At 42.3% G+C, this 20,554-nt stretch overlaps 1 protein-coding gene across 2 annotated transcripts in view; it reads left to right on the top strand.

Annotated features, from left to right (window-relative positions):
• Positions 1-20,554, top strand: part of LOC138741310 (discoidin, CUB and LCCL domain-containing protein 1) — a 139,524-nt gene that overhangs the window by 109,540 nt on the left and 9,430 nt on the right. For both annotated transcript variants that reach the window (XM_069895168.1, XM_069895170.1), the window contains 3 exons: positions 6,186-6,276; positions 10,856-10,893; positions 17,094-17,219. In XM_069895168.1, the coding sequence (XP_069751269.1) occupies positions 6,186-6,276; positions 10,856-10,893; positions 17,094-17,219 (255 nt within the window). The remainder of the gene's footprint in view (positions 1-6,185; positions 6,277-10,855; positions 10,894-17,093; positions 17,220-20,554) is intronic.

Genomic DNA, 20,554 nt, shown 5'->3' with positions numbered 1-20,554 from the left:
TTTGAGGCGTTATCAGCCCACTGGCGGTGGTCAATGTGGCAGGCACCAAGAGATTTCTTTAGGCAGTCCTTGTACCTTTTCTTTGGTGCACCTCTGTCACGGTGGCCAGTGGAGAGCTCGCCATATAATACGATCTTGGGAAGGCGATGGTCCTCCATTCTGGAGACGTGACCCATCCAGCGCAGCTGGATCTTCAGCAGCGTGGACTCGATGCTGTCGACCTCTGCCATCTCGAGTACCTCGACGTTAGGGGTGTGAGCGCTCCAATGGATGTTGAGGATGGAGCGGAGACAACGCTGGTGGAAGCGTTCTAGGAGCCGTAGGTGGTGCCGGTAGAGGACCCATGATTCGGAGCCGAACAGGAGTGTGGGTATGACAAGGGGGAGGCGGCGGCCCCAGTCCGGGCACAGGGAGAGCAGCGGCGGCCCCGGCCCCGGTCCGGGCGAAGGGTAGACGGCGGCGGCCCCGATACGGGCAGGAGCAAGGGGGAGGCGGCGGCCCCAGTCCGGGCACAGGGAGAGCAGCGGCGGCCCCGGCCCGGGCGAAGGGTAGACGGCGGCGGCCCCGATACGGGCAGGAGCAAGGGGGAGGCGGCGGCCCCAGTCCGGGCACAGGGAGAGCAGCGGTGGGTGATTGTAGCAGCATGGTTAATGTAGCAGTTAGTGCAATGCTGTTACAGCACCAGGGATCGGGACCAGGTTTTGAATCCCACGTTGTCTGTAAGGAGTACATTCTCCCCGTGTTTGCATGGGTTTTCCTCGGGGGCTACGGTTTCCTCCCACCCTTCAAAACATGCTGGGGGTTGTAGGTAATTGGGCAGCATGGGCTCGTGGGCCGAAATAGCCTGTTACTATGCTGTATGTCTAAATTAAAAAGTAAATTAAATTGAGGGTTTTAAGTTTCCCTAAGGGTTGAATATGATAAAGTGGTGAAACCAAAAATCTGTCAGAAGAGGCCTTAAGAAGTGTAAAATTCGTGGGTATCTCGTCCTCAATGATGTGAAGACATGTTGTAGAGTTTTGTTATTCTTGACATGGCAGCTCTTAAGAATATCTGATTCAGGAAAACCTGAGGATAGATCGATTCGCTATCTACAAATCGATGTGTTTGTGAGATTGGCCCCAATATATTTCAATAAGTTTACCATGATTAACCAACTATTTTCTGTCTAAATATTTTTTTTAATTTAGACTTTCACCACGGTAACAGGCCCTTCCAGCCCACAAGCCTGTGCCGCCCAATTACACCCAAATGACCTTCAATCTCAGTACGTTGGTTATGCACTTTTATCTTTGCTATGTAAAGTACACTGTTTGACCTGCTTTTTCTCCAGCATTGTGTTTTTACTTCATGACAATAAATTCAGATTCTGATATGGTAGGAAGGGTTGAGACAAATGTTATCCAAATGCAGGCAAATGGATGAGCCCAGAATGGGTGACATGGAGGAATTGGGCCGAATAGCCTGTCCTCTAATGAACGCCTCTATAATCTTTTCTGTTTTCATCCTCCTGAGGGCATTCCCAGCCAGGGAAGACAGAGATTGCACCATCCAGTTGTTTGGTGGCATACTGAGGATATTTTTCTTTCAAGATTATTTTATTGCCATGTGATAAAAATGAAAATGTGATATTACCTGAAATGTCCTTTGGTCCATCGTAAAGTAGACAAAGATTCGTTGTCAGCAGAAATTGCTCAGTGCCTCTTCTAGTCAGAGAAAGAGGAGCACTGTCCCTTCGATGATCCTGTTGAGTGTTCAATTTTGAGAACACATTGAGTCTATAACCAAAATTTGAATTAACAATTCAGGCTTAGTTTAGGTTAACTCTGACAACTTTTTACAGTGCAAATTATCCACCTGTTTCTTTGCAAAATCCACTCACCTAACTTTTTTTCCCTTCATTCCATGATACATGTCTTGTTTGCTACCGCAAGCTCTTGCTTTGAAGAGATTAAAAATATGTATGTACTCAGTTAGACAACCAAATGAAAATGCGAGAAATGTGCAAGAGCCAACGCATTGATTGTTCATGAGTGCAATGGATGATATGCTTTGATGATGAGACATGTGGATCAGGGTGACCTCAGCTCAGTAAAAATTAACTCATCTGCTGCATGGCCCTGCCATATTATGGCTGGTCTCAAATGTCCTTATATTGGCAGAAAATAAATTTAACAAGGAGTTCTACTCCTGCTTGCTATTTCAATTGTTTCTCTGGTTCTGTCACTAAGTCAACTCACTAACGTTTGGGGAAAAGGGGGATGAGATTCAGGTTCAAATTACATTCTCAGGCAACCCCAACAGATTTACAGTAAAATTCCTGTTATTCCAAAATTCAAGCAACCTACATCCTCAAGCAATTGGCAAAAAAAATCATGAAAATAAATAGATAAAAAATATTAAAGTTTAAAATAGGCATCCCCAACAGTCAGTTTGCCAATCCACACAACACACAATCTCAAGCAACTGGCAAATTCACTTATTCTGCTACATTCTGCTACATCCCTTGAAGAAGGGCTCAGGCCAAAATGTCAGCAATATATATTTTCTTTTTATGGGTATTGAAAAGGCCAGCTGAGTTCCTTCGCATTTCTGCAGACTTCAGTGTTTCACGCTGTACTGAGATGTGTTGGTTTTGGAGGCAGTGCAGAGGGGATTCTTCAGCTTGAGCTCGGAAATGAAGGGTTTTGTTTATCAGGATAGATTGAGGAAGCTGAGACTATGCTCATTGGTGTTTAGAAAGGGAGAGGATCTTATGGAGACATATAAAATTATGAAAAGAGTAGATAAGATAGAAACCAGGGAGGTTATTTCCACTGGCATGTCAGACCAGAATTAGGGAATTAAACCACAAGATTCAGGGGAACAGACGCAAGAGAGAGAGAGACAAGGAGGAACTGCTTCTGCCAGGGAGGAAGTGGTAGAATCTGTTTCATTGGATGTATTTAAAAACAGATAGTTGTTTGAAGAACAAGGGAATTAAGGGTTACGGGCAACAGGCGGACAGGTGGAGCTGAGTCCATGGCCAGATCAGCCCTAATCTTATTGAATGATGGAGCAGGCTCCTGTTTCTTATGTTCTTATGCCAATGAAATGTTGGTAAATTATGCACAACAAGATCCCACAAACAGCAACTGTAAATGATCAGAAAATCTGTTTCAGAAATAGTTGGTGGAGGGGTAAATTTTGGTCGAGATGTGGAAGAGAATTCTATTCTGCGTTGGTAATAGTGCAATAGAACTGTCTTTCTCTCTCTCTCACACACACATTCTGTCTCTCTCTCTTTAATGTTTTATGAAACAAGCTTTGTCGTAAAATTAAAGCACTAGCTAGTCCTCTGTGCACCATTAGTCCTGTTCGTGGAATATCCTGTTGCCAGGAGAACCACACCAGAAAGGGTTTTAATCCTTTTCAACAGAAGTTGGAATGTCATGCTCAAGTGTGTGAAAACAGATTGTAATGATAGAAATATAATATCTTGGTTCTGAACATTATAAGAAAATGGAATGTACCTGATTTAAAGGATAGATGATTTAATTTCCCCAGAACATTGTTATACATTGTCTTAATACCTCTTCAAAGTCATACTTCACAGAAAATTAAAGTGTTTTTCAAAACTGCTCAACTACTCAGAAAGAATTTGTGGAGAGAGAAACTGAGTTCAGATTATTGAATATAGAAAATTACAGCACAGTACAGGTCCATTTGTTCTCAATGTTGTGCCGACCTATATATTCCAAAAAACAACTAAGCTCTTCCTACCTTGTAACCCTCTACATTCCTTTCATCCATGTGCCTGTCTAAGAGTTTCCTAATGGCACTAGCTATCTACCTTATCTATGCTTCGCAGAATCTTATAGATCTCTATTAAGTCACCTCTCATCCTTCTTCATTCCAAAGAAAAATGTCCTGGCTCTGCTAACCTTGCCTCATAAGGACTTTGGGTGGCATAGCAGATAGTGCAGCATCTTTACAGTGCCAGTGATCAAGACCGTGGTTTGAATCCCATGCTGTCTGTAAGGAGTTAGTATGTTCTCCCCGTATCTGCATGGGTTTTACCCGAGGCCTTTGGTTTCCTCCCACTGTTCAAAATATACTGGGGGTATAGGTTAATTGGGTGTAAATTTGGCAGCACAAACTCATGCTGTATGTTACTGTGCCATATGTCTAAATTTATTTTCCAATCCAGGCAACATCCTGGTAAATCTCCTGTGCACCCTATCCATAGCTTCCACATCCTTCCTATAATGAGGTGACCAGAACTGGACACAATACTTTTAAGTGTGGTCTTACAAAGATTTGTAGAGTTGCAACATGATCTCTCTACCTTTGAATTCAAAATAGAAATGGGAGTAGATAGAATTGTAAGATGAAGAGGTAGTGGACACAGCCCAGGACATCATAGGCAAAATCCTCCCCACTATTGAGTACATCTTCAGAGAACACTGCTGTTGGAGAGCAGCAGCAATCATCAAGGATCCACACCATCCAGCACATGCTCTATTCTCGCTGGTGCTATTACAAAAGTGGTCTAAGTGCCACAAGACTCACATCACCAGGTTTAGGAACAGCTACTATCCCTCCACCATCAGACTCCTCAACAACACTCAATCAGGGACTCATTTAAGGTCTCTTACTTGTGCACTTTATTGATTTTCTTTTTGTTCTCTCTGTATAGCACAGTCAGATGTTTACATTCATTATCTGTTTACAGTTCTTTGGTTACATGTTTACATTGTGTACAGTTTTTTTTGCACTACCAATAAGTGGTAATTCTGCCTCGACCACAGGAAAAAAGAATCTCAGGCTTGTATGTGATGTCATATAACCGTAACCATATAACCATATAATCATTTACGGAGCGGAAACAGGCCATGTTGGCCTTTCGAGTCCGCACCGGTTCACTGATTTTATGCGCCCTCTTCAGGCATTGGTCCCGGTAGATCTTCATTCAATAACGATAGACGAATTCAATGCAGATTGTATGTACTCTGACAATAAATTTGAAAACCTTAAGGGGAGAAAAGGGATAATGTTAAAGATCGCTTGGAAAACAAAACTACAAAAAGGTAGAACTTATTGGGTGAAAGAAGGTGATGATTTAAAAAAAGGTCCACCTGATAGAAATATAAATGAAAAATGACTTCATTCTCCACTTGAAGAACCCCTGAAGTTACCAGAAAATTGTCAAGTAAATCTGTAAACCTAAAACAAAATAGCTGCAAATGTTGACAGTCCATCCATGGAGCTATAATATGGCCCATGGGTCCATGAGGTGCAGTTCCTCAAGCTTAGCTTGAGGATTATTGGAATAGCATTGGAGGTATAGGAACAAAAGGTCAAAGTGCGAAGCAAAATGTAAGTGATAGGTGACCACAAGTGAAGGTTCAACTTTGCAAATTGAACAGGGGTGTTCCTCAAAGAAAGGATGGCACCCGAGCTGTGTTCCATCTCCCCAGTTTAGTAGAGAGGGAGGACGCTATATAAGCACTGAAAGCAGTACACTAAATTGAAATAACTGCAATGGAATCGCCACCTGATATGAAAGGAGTGCTCGGTCCTCCAGATGATAGGAAACAAAGAGGTACAAGGATAAATGTTGATTCTCCTTCTCCATAATTACTCAATCTTTGGCATGAATATGCATTCAATAAAAGCTAGTTAATTATTTCTGGTAAAATTGTATCTTGAAATAGCTGAATACTATTTTAACAACCACATCATGATGGGACAGTATTGTTTGCAATTATCTGTGTATCTGAACTGAAAGGAGAAGTAATGTTGAAATATCTTCATTTTAACAACTACCATAAGACATAGGAGCACAAGGAGTCTGTTCTTCCATTCCATCGTGAGCTGATCCATTCTTCCATTCAGCTCCACTCCCCTGACTTCTCCCCATAACCTTTGATATCCTGACGATTCAGATAGCTATCAATCTCTGACTTAAATACACCCAACGACCTGGCTTGTGCAGCCGCCCATGGCAGCAAATTGTTCACCACTCTCTGGCCAAATAAATTCCTCCACATCTCAGTCCTGAAGTTGTGCCCTCTTGTCCTCGTCTCCCCTCCCATGGGAAGCAAATATAATATATGGAAATTATGATGATGTAGATCCTGTTTCTTTTATGAATTATCAACTAATTTAAGTGGAAACTAATTCATTTTACTTTTTCTTTGCAGGTTTTAATTTGATTGTGGTACTTATTGTGGTTAGTTTTCTAGCCATTGTGATAGCAGCTGTCCTGTTAACGTGTCTGTCCTGCAAAAGAAGGTGGGTCACTCTGGCTTACAGTTAAACCTCATGCTCAATAACTGGAACAAAGTTATTTTTGCCACCATAGATTTCAACACACTCTTTGTAGATCTAACCAATAAAGGGTCTAAGCAGAAATTGAAATCTCCACCTACTAAAATATTTTCATTAGCTTCTCCCATATTTAGATAAGTTTCTTGTATAAATGTACCATCATCCACATTTGGAGCATAAATATTCATTGTTCAGAAAAAAATATGACGATTTATTAAAACAAAATGACCAATTGGGTCTGAAAGTGTATTATGTATTTTAATCAGAAGCATTTTATTTATTAAAATTGCTACTCCTCTAGCTTTTGTATTAAAATGCAACACTACTACTGTTCCAACTCAATCCCTTTTTAATTTTTGGTGTTCTTTTTCAATTAAATGTGTTTCTTGCAAAAAAAAGCAATATCTACTTTCATTTTTTTTCATATATGTCAATACTCTCTTTATAGGGTTCTGAAGCCTGTTTAAAGCTCATAAATTTTAATCCTTCACTCATTGCAAAAAATTAGAAATTCTTATACATTCCCCTTTTTCATAACCTCCCTTCTTCTCCTCACCAATCCCTCAAATACAACATAAACATTAAATTCAGTTTTTTAAAAAAAGGGACTTGATTGTATATATGAAAGAGTAGAAAGAAAGAAGAAAAGAAAAGGAAGCCCCCCCTCAAGCATTGTCATAAAGTCCCCTGACAATGCTACCGTCCTCCAATTTTTGGGTTGCAACTAACGCCGCAAAATAATGTCTACTGTTTGGCAGGAACCAGTCAGCTGCCTCCAGCTCCTCCGAGTATATTAAAATTAGTCTTTACAATATTACAGACAGCTTCCAAATTTTTTCATCTCAAAAATACTATTTTCTGCCTTCATGTGTCCACTCTTTAAGTCAGCTCTTGACCCATATCCGGTAAACCTTCCAAGTACCCTTGAGCATGTTCTGATTCACAAAAAATTGACTTGGCCCTCCTTGGATAAATACTTTCAAAGCCGCAGGATAACGTAGAATAAAAGTGTATCCTTCTTCCACCGTATATTTTTAACCAGATTAAAACTCTTCCTTCTATTCAATAATTCAAAGCTTATATGTGAATAGAAAAAAAAATTGTTTCCTCCAAATTCCATTGGCATTTTTCTTTGTTTAGTCTGTTTGGCTGCCAATTCCAAAACTTTTTCTCCTCACTTGATACCTAAGAAATTTAACTAAAATGGGCCTTTTTTCTTTTATTCCGCTGAGGTTTAGGTTGAAGAGCTCTATGAGCTCGCTCAATCTCAATATCCCCATTAAAATGCTCTTGACCATAATTCTGAGGAATCCAACATTGTAAAAATTGAATAATAACATTTCTTTCCTCTCCTTCCTTCAAGCCAATAACCTTAACATTATTTCTTCGATTGAAATTTTCCAATGGGTCCACTTTCTCAGACAAATGTTTATTCATCTCCAACACATGCTCCAATCCCTCATCCACTTTATCTACTTTTTCTTGAAAGAATTGATTTTCCAAATTAATACTTTGAATTTTCTCTGATGTTTTTTCTGCATTTCTTTAACAATTTCACACACTTTATTAACTTTAACCTCTGATCTTTTAATATCACATCTAATTAACTTTAATCCTTCCATAATCATAAGTAATATTTCTTGAACTTTAGGGATAGTTTTGATTTTCTTCTTGCCCTTTATTCTTCTTCCAACATTTCCTCTGAACTTTCTTCTTCTTCTTTGCCTTCTTCTTCCTCCTCCTCCTCCTCTTCTTCTTCTCCATTTTCTTCCAGTTCCAGTGTTTTCTCCTCCTCAGACAGCCTCTTGGACAGCCCGAGAGCCTTCCTGGAAGGTTTGGTGAGCCATTCCGACAAGGCCTCCCAATGTTGTCGTCTGCTCACATGCGACTCCTTGCGCATGCGCAGTCGAGGAGCTCCCCTCCCCGACTTGTCCAGGCATCCCTGTTGATGCATGGATGCTGCAGCTTTCTGGGTGGCCCTCTTCAATTGGAGAAAGAGCTTCACCACAGGTCCCAGCTTGGGGAAGCATTGGCTGGGACCCAGGAATCACAGTAAATCCTTTTCCTTTGCATTATCAGATTTTTAAATTACGTGTGGAAGCTGAACATAAAGAGTTGATATTTAATGTAGGCTTAGCCATGAATTACTTAAATTGAGATTGCAAAATAATATTTAAAAGAGAATGTGCAATACTGTATATATGCATGTAATAATTGATACCATGTAAAATCTGGTATTTTCCATAAGTTACCTGCAATATTTGACACCCCTATTTTTGGCCTTGGCTGCCTACCCACCAGAGCTCCTGATGCCCCAACCATGGACCCACCCGACGGAGCTCCTGATGCTCCGACTGAAGACTCTTGCCTTGGCCGCCCACCCATCCAAGCTCGATGCCCCAAACACAGAATTACCACCCGGTCCCAGCCATACGCCCACCCATCTGAGCTCCTGATGCCTCGAACGACGCAGGGACTCAGCGTGATCAAAAGTAGTATGCATGTAATAGTTGACCCTTTAAATTTTACCCTAAAAATTGGTCCACAAAATTCAACTATTACATATCCTTTACAACTCCTTTGCTGAATGTGCATTTGGCATGCGTTATGTAAATTTGTTTTTATTGCAGTGGAGTTTGTCAATACTAATAAATGAATGTAATTTACATGAAAAATTTCTAACAAAACCCAGAACTTTCTTCACCTTTTAATTTGGAAATGTATTGTTGCTCCTCAATGACACTGGGTCCCAGTCCTGGAATTCCCCATTCAACAATGACAGTAGCTTCACAGAGCAGGTTTTAGTGGGTCAAGAAGACGACTGAGCACCATTATCTTGATGGAGGCAATAAATATTGGCCTTGCCAGAGGCGTCCTGTAAATGAATGGAAAAAAATGGCATTGAATCAAATTCTTTTAAGCAAATAACTATGAAATGTGAGGATTTATTGGAACTGAATTAAACTTTAATTTTAAATTTAAATCAAATTTGGACATACAGTACAGTAACAGGCCATTTTGGCCCACAAGTCTGTACAGCCCAATTTACACCCAATTAACCTACAACCCTTGTACATTTTGAATAGTGGGAGGAAACTGGAGCCCCCGGGAAAACCCATGAGAGAGAATGTACAAGCTCCTTACAGACATCGTGGGATTCGAACCCCAGTCCCGATCACTGGTGTTGTAAAGGCATTGTGCGAACCACTACGCCAACTATTTTACCTGTCTATCACTTCTTGTCTACAGCAGCCAATTGCAATCTTTCTTTTTTTGGCTATGGACTCCTTAGGTCTCTGCTCAAAGTTTATGGGCCCCCTTCCCTCTGAAGCAGTCAAGTTTAGATGATAACTTCTGTACTTCTCTCCTACAGATGAAATAACAAAGATGAAAAATATTTTATGATTTCACCCCACGCTGCGGCCCCCCTATCCTTTAAATGTGCTGTGGCCCCCAGGGCCCCTATTGAAAATGGCTAGTGTAAAGTTATCACACCTTCACCCTCCTCATGGGACCTGCCCTAGAAATCAAGACCCACATGGTCCCATCACTTCATTCAGATGCACTAACTTCACACCTATGAATTAGGAGCAGGAGTCGGCCATCTGGCCCATAAAGCCTTCTTTGCATTCAATATGATCACGGCTGATCCACCTGCCCATAATTTCTCTATTTTTCAAAATGTGCCTTAAATACATTTAATGAGGCAGAGAATTCCACAGATTCACCACTCTCTGGAATATGCAGTTTCTCCTCATCTCCCTCTTAAATCTTCTGCCCTGGAACACACAAGTTTATTCTAAATGTCTAAATTTAGACATACATCATGGTAACAGGCCATTTCCACCCAAAGACACCCAAGTAACCTACACCCCCGGTACATTTCAAACGGTGAGAGGAAACCGGAGCCCCTGGGGAAAATGCAGACACAGAGAGAACATACAAACTCCTTATAGACAAAGTGGGATTCGAAACCTGGTCCCAATCACTGGTGCTGTAAAGGTGCTGCACTAACTGCTACGCTAACTCTGCCACCCCAGGGATAATGCCCATGCAATGTGCACAGAGTGATTTCCCTGCTGTGATCTGTGCATCAACATGACAGGCTCAGAGACAAATTTCACATTGTGCAATCAATTTTGCTCCTTTACAACTTGCACTGTGAAATTTCATTTAGAGTAGGCAAGTGGTGTACAGCTTATTGGCTACACATTAAGGCAAAAGGTGTGTAATGGCCAGAACTTAAAAGTGAGGCACATGTACTTACGTTCAGACATTCTCATTTTTTTCTTTGGAACTCTGCTCTTATGGGCCGGGCCCCCTTCCCTCTTTAGTTGTTTTTTTTCTGTACTTCTCTCCTACCCAACTTCATAAAACACATAAATAATATATTTATGAATTCTGTGGCCGCCCCCCACTCCCACCAAATGGGCTGTGGTCCCCAATGGTGGGTGAGGGATGGGGGTAATCGGCCATGTTGAGAAGTACATGGTATTTGGTGTTGTATAAAAATGATTATGATTGATCTTTATATTCTCTGTAGGAAGTCTGGAAAAAGGATGCACTGTTCTACATTAAAAAGTAAGCTGCTATGTTCATAATTTCGACAAATATAAGGGCGTTGAAGAATTTTTCATATTTTATGTAATCTGTACATCTCCTCCCACCCAAACTTTTGCTATTCCCAAGATGTCATCAGATTCTGCGGATATTTTGTGTTTCTGCCCCATGAATCGGTGCATTATGTTTATTTTTAACTAATGCATAATTCTCTCAGCTCAAAACCAACTCTCTACATGCTGTTCTCCACTATTTCAAATCAGAATTTATTGTCATGAACAAGTCATGAAATTCTGTGATTTGTAGCAGCGTCGTAACGTAGACATTCATATTATAACCATCTTACCATAAATTTTTTTTAAAATAGTGTTTTTTGGTTCATTGATTATTCTGGAATCTGATGGCAGCAGGGAAGAAACTGTACACCTATACTGTAGAAGTTTTCAAGAGTTTTCAATGACATGCCAAATCTCCTCAGATATCTCACAAAGTATAGCCACTGGCGACCGTTCTTTATGATTGCATCAACATGGAGGCTCTGGGACAGATCCTCAGAGATGTTGTCACCCAGGAATTTGAAGTTCTTGTCTTTCTCCACGACAGAGCCCTTGGTGATGATTGGGTCATGTTCCCCTGACTTCCTTCTGAAGTCTTCAATCATCTCCTTGATTTTGCTAATGTTGAGCGCAAGGTGGTTGTCATTATACCATTCAGCGAGCTGATCTATCTCTCTCCTCTATGTTTCCTCTTTGCTGTTTGTGATTCTGCCAACAACTGTGATGTCATCCGCAAGTTTGTAGATAGCATTGGAATTGTGACTGGCCACACAGTCATGGGTGTATTATAGGTAGAGCAGTGGGCTAAATATGCATCCTATAATCAGTCAGGAGGAGTCGTTGTTTCCACTTCATACTGACTGTGGTCTTCCGATGAGAAAGTCAAGGATCCAGTTGCAGAGTAGGGTACAGAGACCTAGAGTTTGTCATTTCTTGACCAGCACTGAGGAAATAATGGTATTGAAGTCTGAGCTGAAGACAATGAAGAGCAGTTGTAGATATGAATTACTGTTTTCAAGGTGATCCAGAGCTTAGTGCAGAGCCAGCGATATTGCATCTGCTGTGGAACAATTGTGACAATAGGAGAATTGCAGAGGGTCCAGATCTTTGCTTAGGTATGTGTAAATTCTGGCTATAACCAGCCTCTCAAAGCATTTCATCACAGTAGAAGTTAGTGCCACTGTAGGGTAGTTGTACAGGCAGCTCACGCTACTCTTCTTGGGTACCGGAATGATTGATGCCCTTTTAAAGCAGGTGGGAACCTCTGACTGCAGAGAGAGTGAAAATGGTGCAGATTTTCAGTACTCTGCCAGCTTCACCATCAGGGCCTGACGCCTTGCAAGGATTCACCCTCTTGAATGATGTTGACATCACCCTCTAAGGAAGATATCACAGGGTCCTCTCAGCCTTTTCAGGGATTCTAGTAGGCACTGTTTGGTTCTTCTCAAAGCAGGCATAGAAGGTGTTTAGCTCATCAGGTACTGAGACATCACAGCCATCTAAGGTGTTCACCCTCTCTTTGTAGGCTGTAATGGCCTGTACTCCCTGCCATAGCTGATGTGTATCTGTCTCTGTCTCTAACTTCCTCTGGAATTGCCACTTTGCTTTAGGGATGGCCTTCCATAGGTTGCACCTGGTCTTCTTGTAAATATCTTGATCCTTGGCCTTAAACACCCTTGTTCTTGCCCTCACCAGGAACTTTTTCAGGAGATCTTTTTTTTCATTTTAATGATGAGACTTTATTGTCCTGTACATATATATAAAACCATCTAACAATTACAGCACGGAAATAAGCCAATTTGGCCCTTCTAGTCCGCACTGATCCAAGTACCCTCCTCTAATCCCACTTACCAGCACACTGCCCATATCCCTCCATCCCTCTCCCATCCATATACTTATCCAACTCTTTCTTAAATTACAAAATTGACCCTGCCTCCACCACCTTTCCCGGAAGCCCATTCCACACAGTAACCACACTCTGAGTAAAGAAGATCCCCTCATGTTACTCCTAAACCTTTGCCCGTCAACTCTCAACCCATGATCTCTTGTATCCATCTCTCCTATTCTCAATGGGAAAAACCTTTCCACATCAACTCTATCTATCCCTCTCATTATCTTAAACACCTCTATCAAATCCCCTCTCAGCCTTCTACGTTCCAAAGAGTAAAGACCTAATTTGCTCAGTCTTTTCTTGTATTCCAGATGCTGAAACTCAGGCACTTCTCTGCATCTTGTCTGCACTCTCTCTATCTTGTTAATATTCTTCCTATAAATCGGTAACCAGAACTGCACACAGTACTCTAAATTTGGCCTCATCAATACTTTGTACAGTTTAATCATTACTTCCCAACTCCTATATTCTATGCACTGATTTATATAGGCAAGCATACTAAAGGCCTTCTTCACCACCCTATCCACATGCACTCTTACTTTCAAGGAACAATGCACCGTTATTCCTAGATCTTTCTGCTCCGCTGCATTCTTCAATCCCCTCCCATTTACCACATATGTCTTGCTTTGATTATTCTTTCCAAAATGAAACACCTCACACTTATCAGCATTAAACTTTATCTGCCATCTTTCTGCCCACTCCTCTAAGCAGTTTAAATCCCTCTGCAATCTTTGAAACCCTCTTTATTATCCACAATTCCCCCTATTTTAGTATCATATAACCATATAACCATTTACGGAGCGGAAACAGGCCATGTTGGCCTTTCGAGTCTGCAATCTGCATATTTACTAATTCAATTTACCACCCCATCCTCCAGATCATTAATATATATGACAAACAGCAACGGTCCTAATACCGAACCCTGAGGTACACCGCTTGTCACCAGCCTCCATCCTGACAAACAATTATCTATTACTACTCTCTGGCACCTTCCTTCCAGCCACTGTTGAATCCATTTGACTATCTCTAAATTAATACTCAAGGACTTAGCCTTAGCCTTCCTAACTAACCTCCCATACAGAACCTTATCAAAGGCCTTATTGAAGTCCATATAGACAACATCCACTGCTCTACCCTCATCAACATTTCTCTTCAAAAAAATTCAACAAGATTGGTTAAACACAGCCTTCCACGCACAAATGCATGTTGAGTGTCCCTGATCAGACCCTGTCCCTCATATACTTATATATACTATCTCTAAGAACACTTTCCATCAATTTCCATCAGATGTCAAACATACAGGCCGATAATTGCTAGGCTTGCTGCTCAAACCCTTTTTAAACAAAGGAACCAGATGCGCAACACGCCAATCCTCCGGCACTATACCCGTCTCTAATGACATTTGAAAAATCACTGCCAGACCCTCCGCTATTTCCTCACTAACTTCTCTCAAGGTCCTGGGGAAAATCCTGTCAGGACTTGGAGACTTATCCACTTTTATATGTTTCAAAAGCTCCAGTACTACCTCTTTCTTAATTATAGTCTCCATATTTACCCCCTTTGCTTCCTTTACCCTGCACAATTCAATGCCCTTCTCCTCTGTAAATACTGTGGAAAAGAAATTGTTCAAGACCTCCCCCATCTCTTTTAGCTCCACACACATTTGTCCTTTCTGATTCTCTATTGGACAAATTTTACCTCTCACTTCCCTTTTGCTATTTACATATTTGTAGAAACCCTTTGGATTTATTTTCACCCTGCTTGCTATAGCCACCTTTTGCCTTCTTTTAGCTTTTCTAATTTCTTTCTTAAGATTTTTGCATTCAATATAGTACCCAAACATTTCCTTTTTTCCCTGTTTCTTATATTTATTGTGGTACTCTTTTTTGAACCAAGTTTCCAATATCCCTTGAGAACCATGGCTCTCTCAAACTTTTGACCTTACCTTTCGACCTAACAGGTATATAAAGATTTATACTCTGAAAATCTCTCCTTTAAAAACCTTCCATTTCTCTGTTACATCCTTCCCTGAAAACAAATTGTCCCAATCCACCTCTTGTAAATCCTTTCACATCTCCTCAAACCTAGCTCTTCCCCACTCAAAAACCTCAACTCTGGGCCCAGACCTATCCTTTTCCATAATTACCTTGAAGCTAATGGCACCATGATCACTGGACCCAAAGTGCTCGCCCACACAAACCTGTGTCATCTGACCCATCTCATTCCCCAACAGTAAATCCAACACAGCTCCCTCTAATTGGTACCTCCACGTATTGATGTAAAAAGCTATCCTGCACACATTTTACAAACTCCAACTCATCTAGCTCTTTCACGGAATGGGTTTCCCAATCAATATTTGGAAAATTTAAATTCTCCACAATCACTACCCTGTGCTTATTACAAATATCTGCTATCTCCCTACTAATTTGTTCCTTTAATTTGCGTGCCCCATTCGGTGGTCTATAATGCACCCCTATAATTGTAACTTCCCCTTTCCCATTCCTCAATTCCACCCAAATAGCCTCCCTGGACGAGACTTCTATTCCATCGCACCTAAGCATCGCTGTAATAGTAGTGCAACCCCACCTCCTCTTGCCCCCCCCCCCCCCCCCCGGTTCTATCACACCTAAAGCAACATACAGGGTGATGGGTGTCCTTTCTGATGCTGGCTGCTTTCTTGAGGCATTGCCTCATGTAGGTTTTTCCAGTGGTGCCCATGAAAGGTTTGGGTTGGTTTGACACCCTCTGTGAATATTTATCTATCCTTTTATATATATTTTCTCTTTTTTCTGTCTCAGGGGGCATTGTGGTAATTTAATGTGTACTCTTGGTGTATCTCATCAATCAGTGTAGCTGCAGCAATAAGAATTTCAGCGCATCTGTACATTGTACTTATGTGAATGACAATAAACTTTCATGTCATATTGTATCTGATTTCCAGCTCATTCCCGACTAACACAGCACAGAGGCATACAAATTTGAAATGAGCTGGGACAGATACTGAAACTAGCAGTTGATTCCCTGCAAAACCCCTTGAAAACAATTTGTTAACTGTCTTTGTGCTTGGGATTGCAGAGAAAAATAAAGTGGGTGTAGAGTTGGCATAAACAATAACTCCAAGCCATACAGCATGGAAACAGGCCCTTCAAACCAATTTGCCCACACATACCAAAGTATCCCACCTGCCTGCATTTGGCCCATATCCCTCCAAACCTATTCTATCCATGTATCCATCCAATTTTTTTTAAGGTTTTGGCCTGGGGACTCCAGTTTCCTCCCACCATTCAAAATGGTTGTAGGTTAATCGGGTGTAATTGGGCAGCACGGATTCATGGGCCAAAATGGTCTGTTACCATGCAATATGTCTAAAACAAATAGTTCAAGTTTATTATCATCTGGATGTACATCTCCAACCCGAAGAAACAGCATCTCTCCAGACCATGGTGCACATACAAAAGCACACTATACATAAAGATCACATAAATATTAAAAATACAGTATATATTTAGGATGAATTTACAGTTACAGGATACTGTTCATTAATCTCACAGCCAGTGGGAAGAAGCTATTCCCCATCCTGGCACCCATGATTTTGAAGCTCCTATACCTTCTTCTTGGTAGTGGGTTGAAGATTCTGTGCACTGGATGGAAAGTGTTTTCTATAATTCCTTGAGCCCTGCTTAGACAACGCTCCCAGTAAATTTGTCTATAGAGGAAAAGGAGATCCCAGTGATCCTCTCGGTCGTTTGATAACCCTCTATATAGACTTCTGGTCAGATGCTTTGTAACTATTGTCCCACATGATGATGCAGCCAGACAATGGTGATCCTGGAAAAAGTATGTCGGGATGGGGGGCAGGGTGGGGGTGGTGGTGTAGTCCCTGCCTCAACCTTATCTTCTGGCAGCCTGTTCCATACACCCACCACTTTCTGTGTTCTTTTTTAAAAAAAGTTACACCTCAGGTTCCTGTTAAATCTCTCCCCTCTCACCTTTAACTTCTGTCCTTGGGTTTACTGATTACCCTTCTCTGGACAAAAGACTCGTGTGCATTCACAGTTTCCAACAACTGTATGAATCAGTGATATTATTTGCCTCCGGCGAACTTGCTGCATCTGGTGCCCAGAGGAAAGATTAGATGCTGGATAGCGCTAACACTGAGCACAGATTATTAGTGCTTTTGACATCTTTGTGTTTCACAGCGGTGAATTGATTGGTTTGACCTGCACAACAAACCAGCAAAGCCCATTTACACATTTCCTTTGCTCTATCCTCAGTCTGTGATAAATCAGTGAAAAGTCAAACTGGTCAGAGCAGTCAACTGCAGCCACATGAATCTGATATCATTACGTACACCAGTGAGGAGGGGTCCAGCATGAACATCACTGGAAACACCTTGTCAGGTAATAGATGTATTCCTCACCCTGATCACCAAATGCATCTTCAACACTTCACTGGGCAACAAATATTTTCAAAAGGTTTGCTTCCTGAAAAAAACATTGGGGATACAATAGACAACTTCAAGCTGAGCACAAAGATAATTTCAGATTTGTTGTACCATGATTAATCGCATAATGACGCTGACACATTGCGTTAGTTCAACTGACCTAAAAATGTTATGCCACTGATTTTCGTTTGTACTCAGCATCTGATGCCTCTTGTGTAAGTGTCCAACAATAGTCGGCCAGCATTGATGGATTCCAGTTGGCCTAATACTGCTCTTCCATGGTTAAAATGTTCTGGTGAAACCTTTCACCATGTTTATCATCGACTGCCCGAAGATCAGCGGGGAAGACGTCCAAGTGCGAATGCAGAAAATGAATTTTCAATGACATGTTGCATTTAGTGGTTTTGTAGCTTGAAGTAGACTTAAAATATGACAGAAAATCACAAAAATAGGTTATAGCTTTAAAAAAAAAGTACATGAGAGGAATTTTTCAGGTGAATTTCATGATCAGCAGCTCAAAATGCATAAAATACACCCAAAAGGTTTCAGGAAGCAAACTCTTTGTTATCCAGTGATATTACTCTTCCCTTGACTTTCTCAGCTGTTTTAATGATCATCTTTATAGATTTCTGGTCTGATGCTTTGCAGATTCCGTACCACACGAAGATGCAGCCAGACAGGACACTATCAATTATGCTCCTATTAAAGGTTGTTAGAATGGGGGCCAGTAATACCTGCCTCAACCACCTCTTTCGGCAGCCCGTTCCATTCGCACACAGTTAGTGTAGCAGTTAGTGCAATTCTATTACAGCACGGCAACCCGGGTTCAAATCTGGAGCTGTCTGTAAGGAGTTTGTACGTTCTTCCATGTCTGTGTGGGTTTCCTCCGGGTGCTCTGGTTTCCGCCCACCTTTCAAATCGTACTGAGGTTGTAATTGGGCTCAACCATGTGGGCTGGAAGGGCCTGTTACCATGCTGAATGCATGAATTTAATTTTCTACATCATAATGTGGGGATATACATGTAATAGTTGATACCATGTAAAAGTTGACACCCAATTTTTGGCCCAAACATCTGGTATCTTACATATATCACCCATAAAAAGTTGACCCCTTATCTTTGGCCCTGGCTGCCCACCCATCAAAGCTCCCAATATCCCAACCTTGGACTCTCACCTAGGCCCCGGATGCCCACCAATCCAAGATCATGATTGCCTGTCCGCGGACATCGGTTCGGCCCCGGCCACCCACCAGAGCTCCTGACATCCCAACCGTGGACTCCCGCCTAGGACCCGGCTGCCCACATCAGAGCTCCCCAAATGTAGATTTACCACCCGGTCCTGGTCACCCATCCATCCAAACTCCCAACCACGGGGTCTCACCTTGGACCCTGGTCACCCACCTATACATGCTCCTGGTGCCTCGAACTACGCAGGGACTTATTGAAGTCAAAAGTAGTGTGTGTGTAATAGTTAATCCCTTAATTTTATCCTAAAAATTGGTCCACAAAATTTGACTATTACACCCAAATATATGGTAATGCTAAAAACACTGTGCTGCAATAACACATCACCCGTCCTGCAATAAAGAACCTCACTTATCATCACTGGATTTATAATTCTTCTTTCTTCTTCTTTGGCTTGGCTTCGTGGATGAAGTTTTATGGAGGGGTAAATGTCCACGTCAGCTGCAGGCTCTTTTATGGCTGACAAGTCCGATACGGGACAGGCAGACATGGTTGCAGCGGTTGCAGGGGAAAATTGGTGGGTTGGGATTGGGTGTTGGGTTTTTCCTCCTTTGTCTTTTGTCAATGAGGTGGGCTCTGCGGTCTTCTTCAAAGGAGGTTGCTGCCCGTCGAACTGTGAGGCGCCAAGATGCAAGGTTTGAGGTGAGATCAGCCCACTGGCGGTGGTCAATGTGGCAGGCACCAAGAGATTTCTTTAGGCAGTCCTTGTACTTCTTCTTTGGTGCACCTCTGTCTCGGTGGCCAGTGGAGAGATCGCCATAGAACACAATCTTGGGAAGGCGATGGTCCTCCATTCTGGAGACGTGACCTACCCAGCGCAGTTGGATCTTCAGCAGCGTGGATTCGATGATGTCGGCCTCTGCCATCGAGTACTTCGATGTTGGTTATGAAGTTGCTCCAATGAATGTTGAGGATGGAGCGGAGACAACGCTGGTGGAAGCGTTCAAGGAGCCGTAGGTGATGCCGGTAGAGGACCCATGATTCGGAGCTGAACAGGAGCATGGGTATGACAATGGCTCTGTACACGCTGATCTTTGTGTGTTTCTTCAGGTGGTTGTTTTTCCAGACTTTTGTGTAATCTGCCAAAGGCGCTATTTGCCTTGGCGAGTCTGTTGTCTATCTCTTTGTCGATCCTTGCATCAGATGAAATGGTGCAGCCAAGGTAGGTAAACTGGTTGACCGTTTTGAGTTCTGTGTGCCCAATGGAGATGTGGGGGGTGGGGGGGCTGGTGGTCATGGTGGGGAGCTGGCTGATGGAGGACCTCAGTTTTCTTCAGGCTGACTTCCAGGCCAAACATTTTGGCAGTTTCCGCAAAACAGGACATCATGCGCTGGAGAGCTGGCTCTGCGTAGGCAACTAAAGCGGCATCGTCTGCAAAGAGTAGTTCACGGACAAGTTGCTCTTGTATCTTGGTGTGAGCTTGCAGGCACCTCAGATTGAAGAGACTGCCATCCGTGCGGTACCGGATGTCAAAACCGTCTTCATTGTTGAGGTCTTTATTGGCTTGTTTCAGCATCATGCTGAAGAAGATAGTAAAGAGGGTTGGTGTGAGGACGCAGCCTTGCTTCAGTGACAAGATCTCCATCCTCAATCGATGGTCAGAACACTTCCAATCCCTTTTCAGTGCCAACCGCTCAGTCCAAGAATCCGCCCTGCTCCAGCTCCCTCAACAACCCTTGAGGCTAGAGCTGGATGATGTCCTTACCCGGGAAAAGACATATTAGGCAATTGAACAACTGAAAAGTGGCAAAGCAGCAGGTATGGATGGAATCCCCCCCAGAGGTCTGGAAGGCTGGCGGCAAAGCTCTGCATACCAAACTGCATGAGTTTTTCATGCTCTGCTGGGACCAAGGAAAGCTGCCTCAGGACCTTCGTGATGCCATCATCATCACCATGTACAAAAACAAAGGCGAGAAATCAGACTGCTCAAACTACAGGGGAATCTCACTGCTCTCCATTACAGGCAATATCTTTGCTAGGATTCTCCTTAATAGACTAATACCTAGTGTCGCCGAAAATGTCCTCCCAGAATCACAGTGTGGCTT

Source organism: Narcine bancroftii, chromosome 8 (genome assembly GCF_036971445.1).
Source record: "Narcine bancroftii isolate sNarBan1 chromosome 8, sNarBan1.hap1, whole genome shotgun sequence".
Lineage (NCBI taxonomy): Eukaryota > Metazoa > Chordata > Chondrichthyes > Torpediniformes > Narcinidae > Narcine > Narcine bancroftii.
Note: the sequence above shows the minus strand (reverse complement) of the source record. Positions and strands in the feature narration are given on the sequence as shown.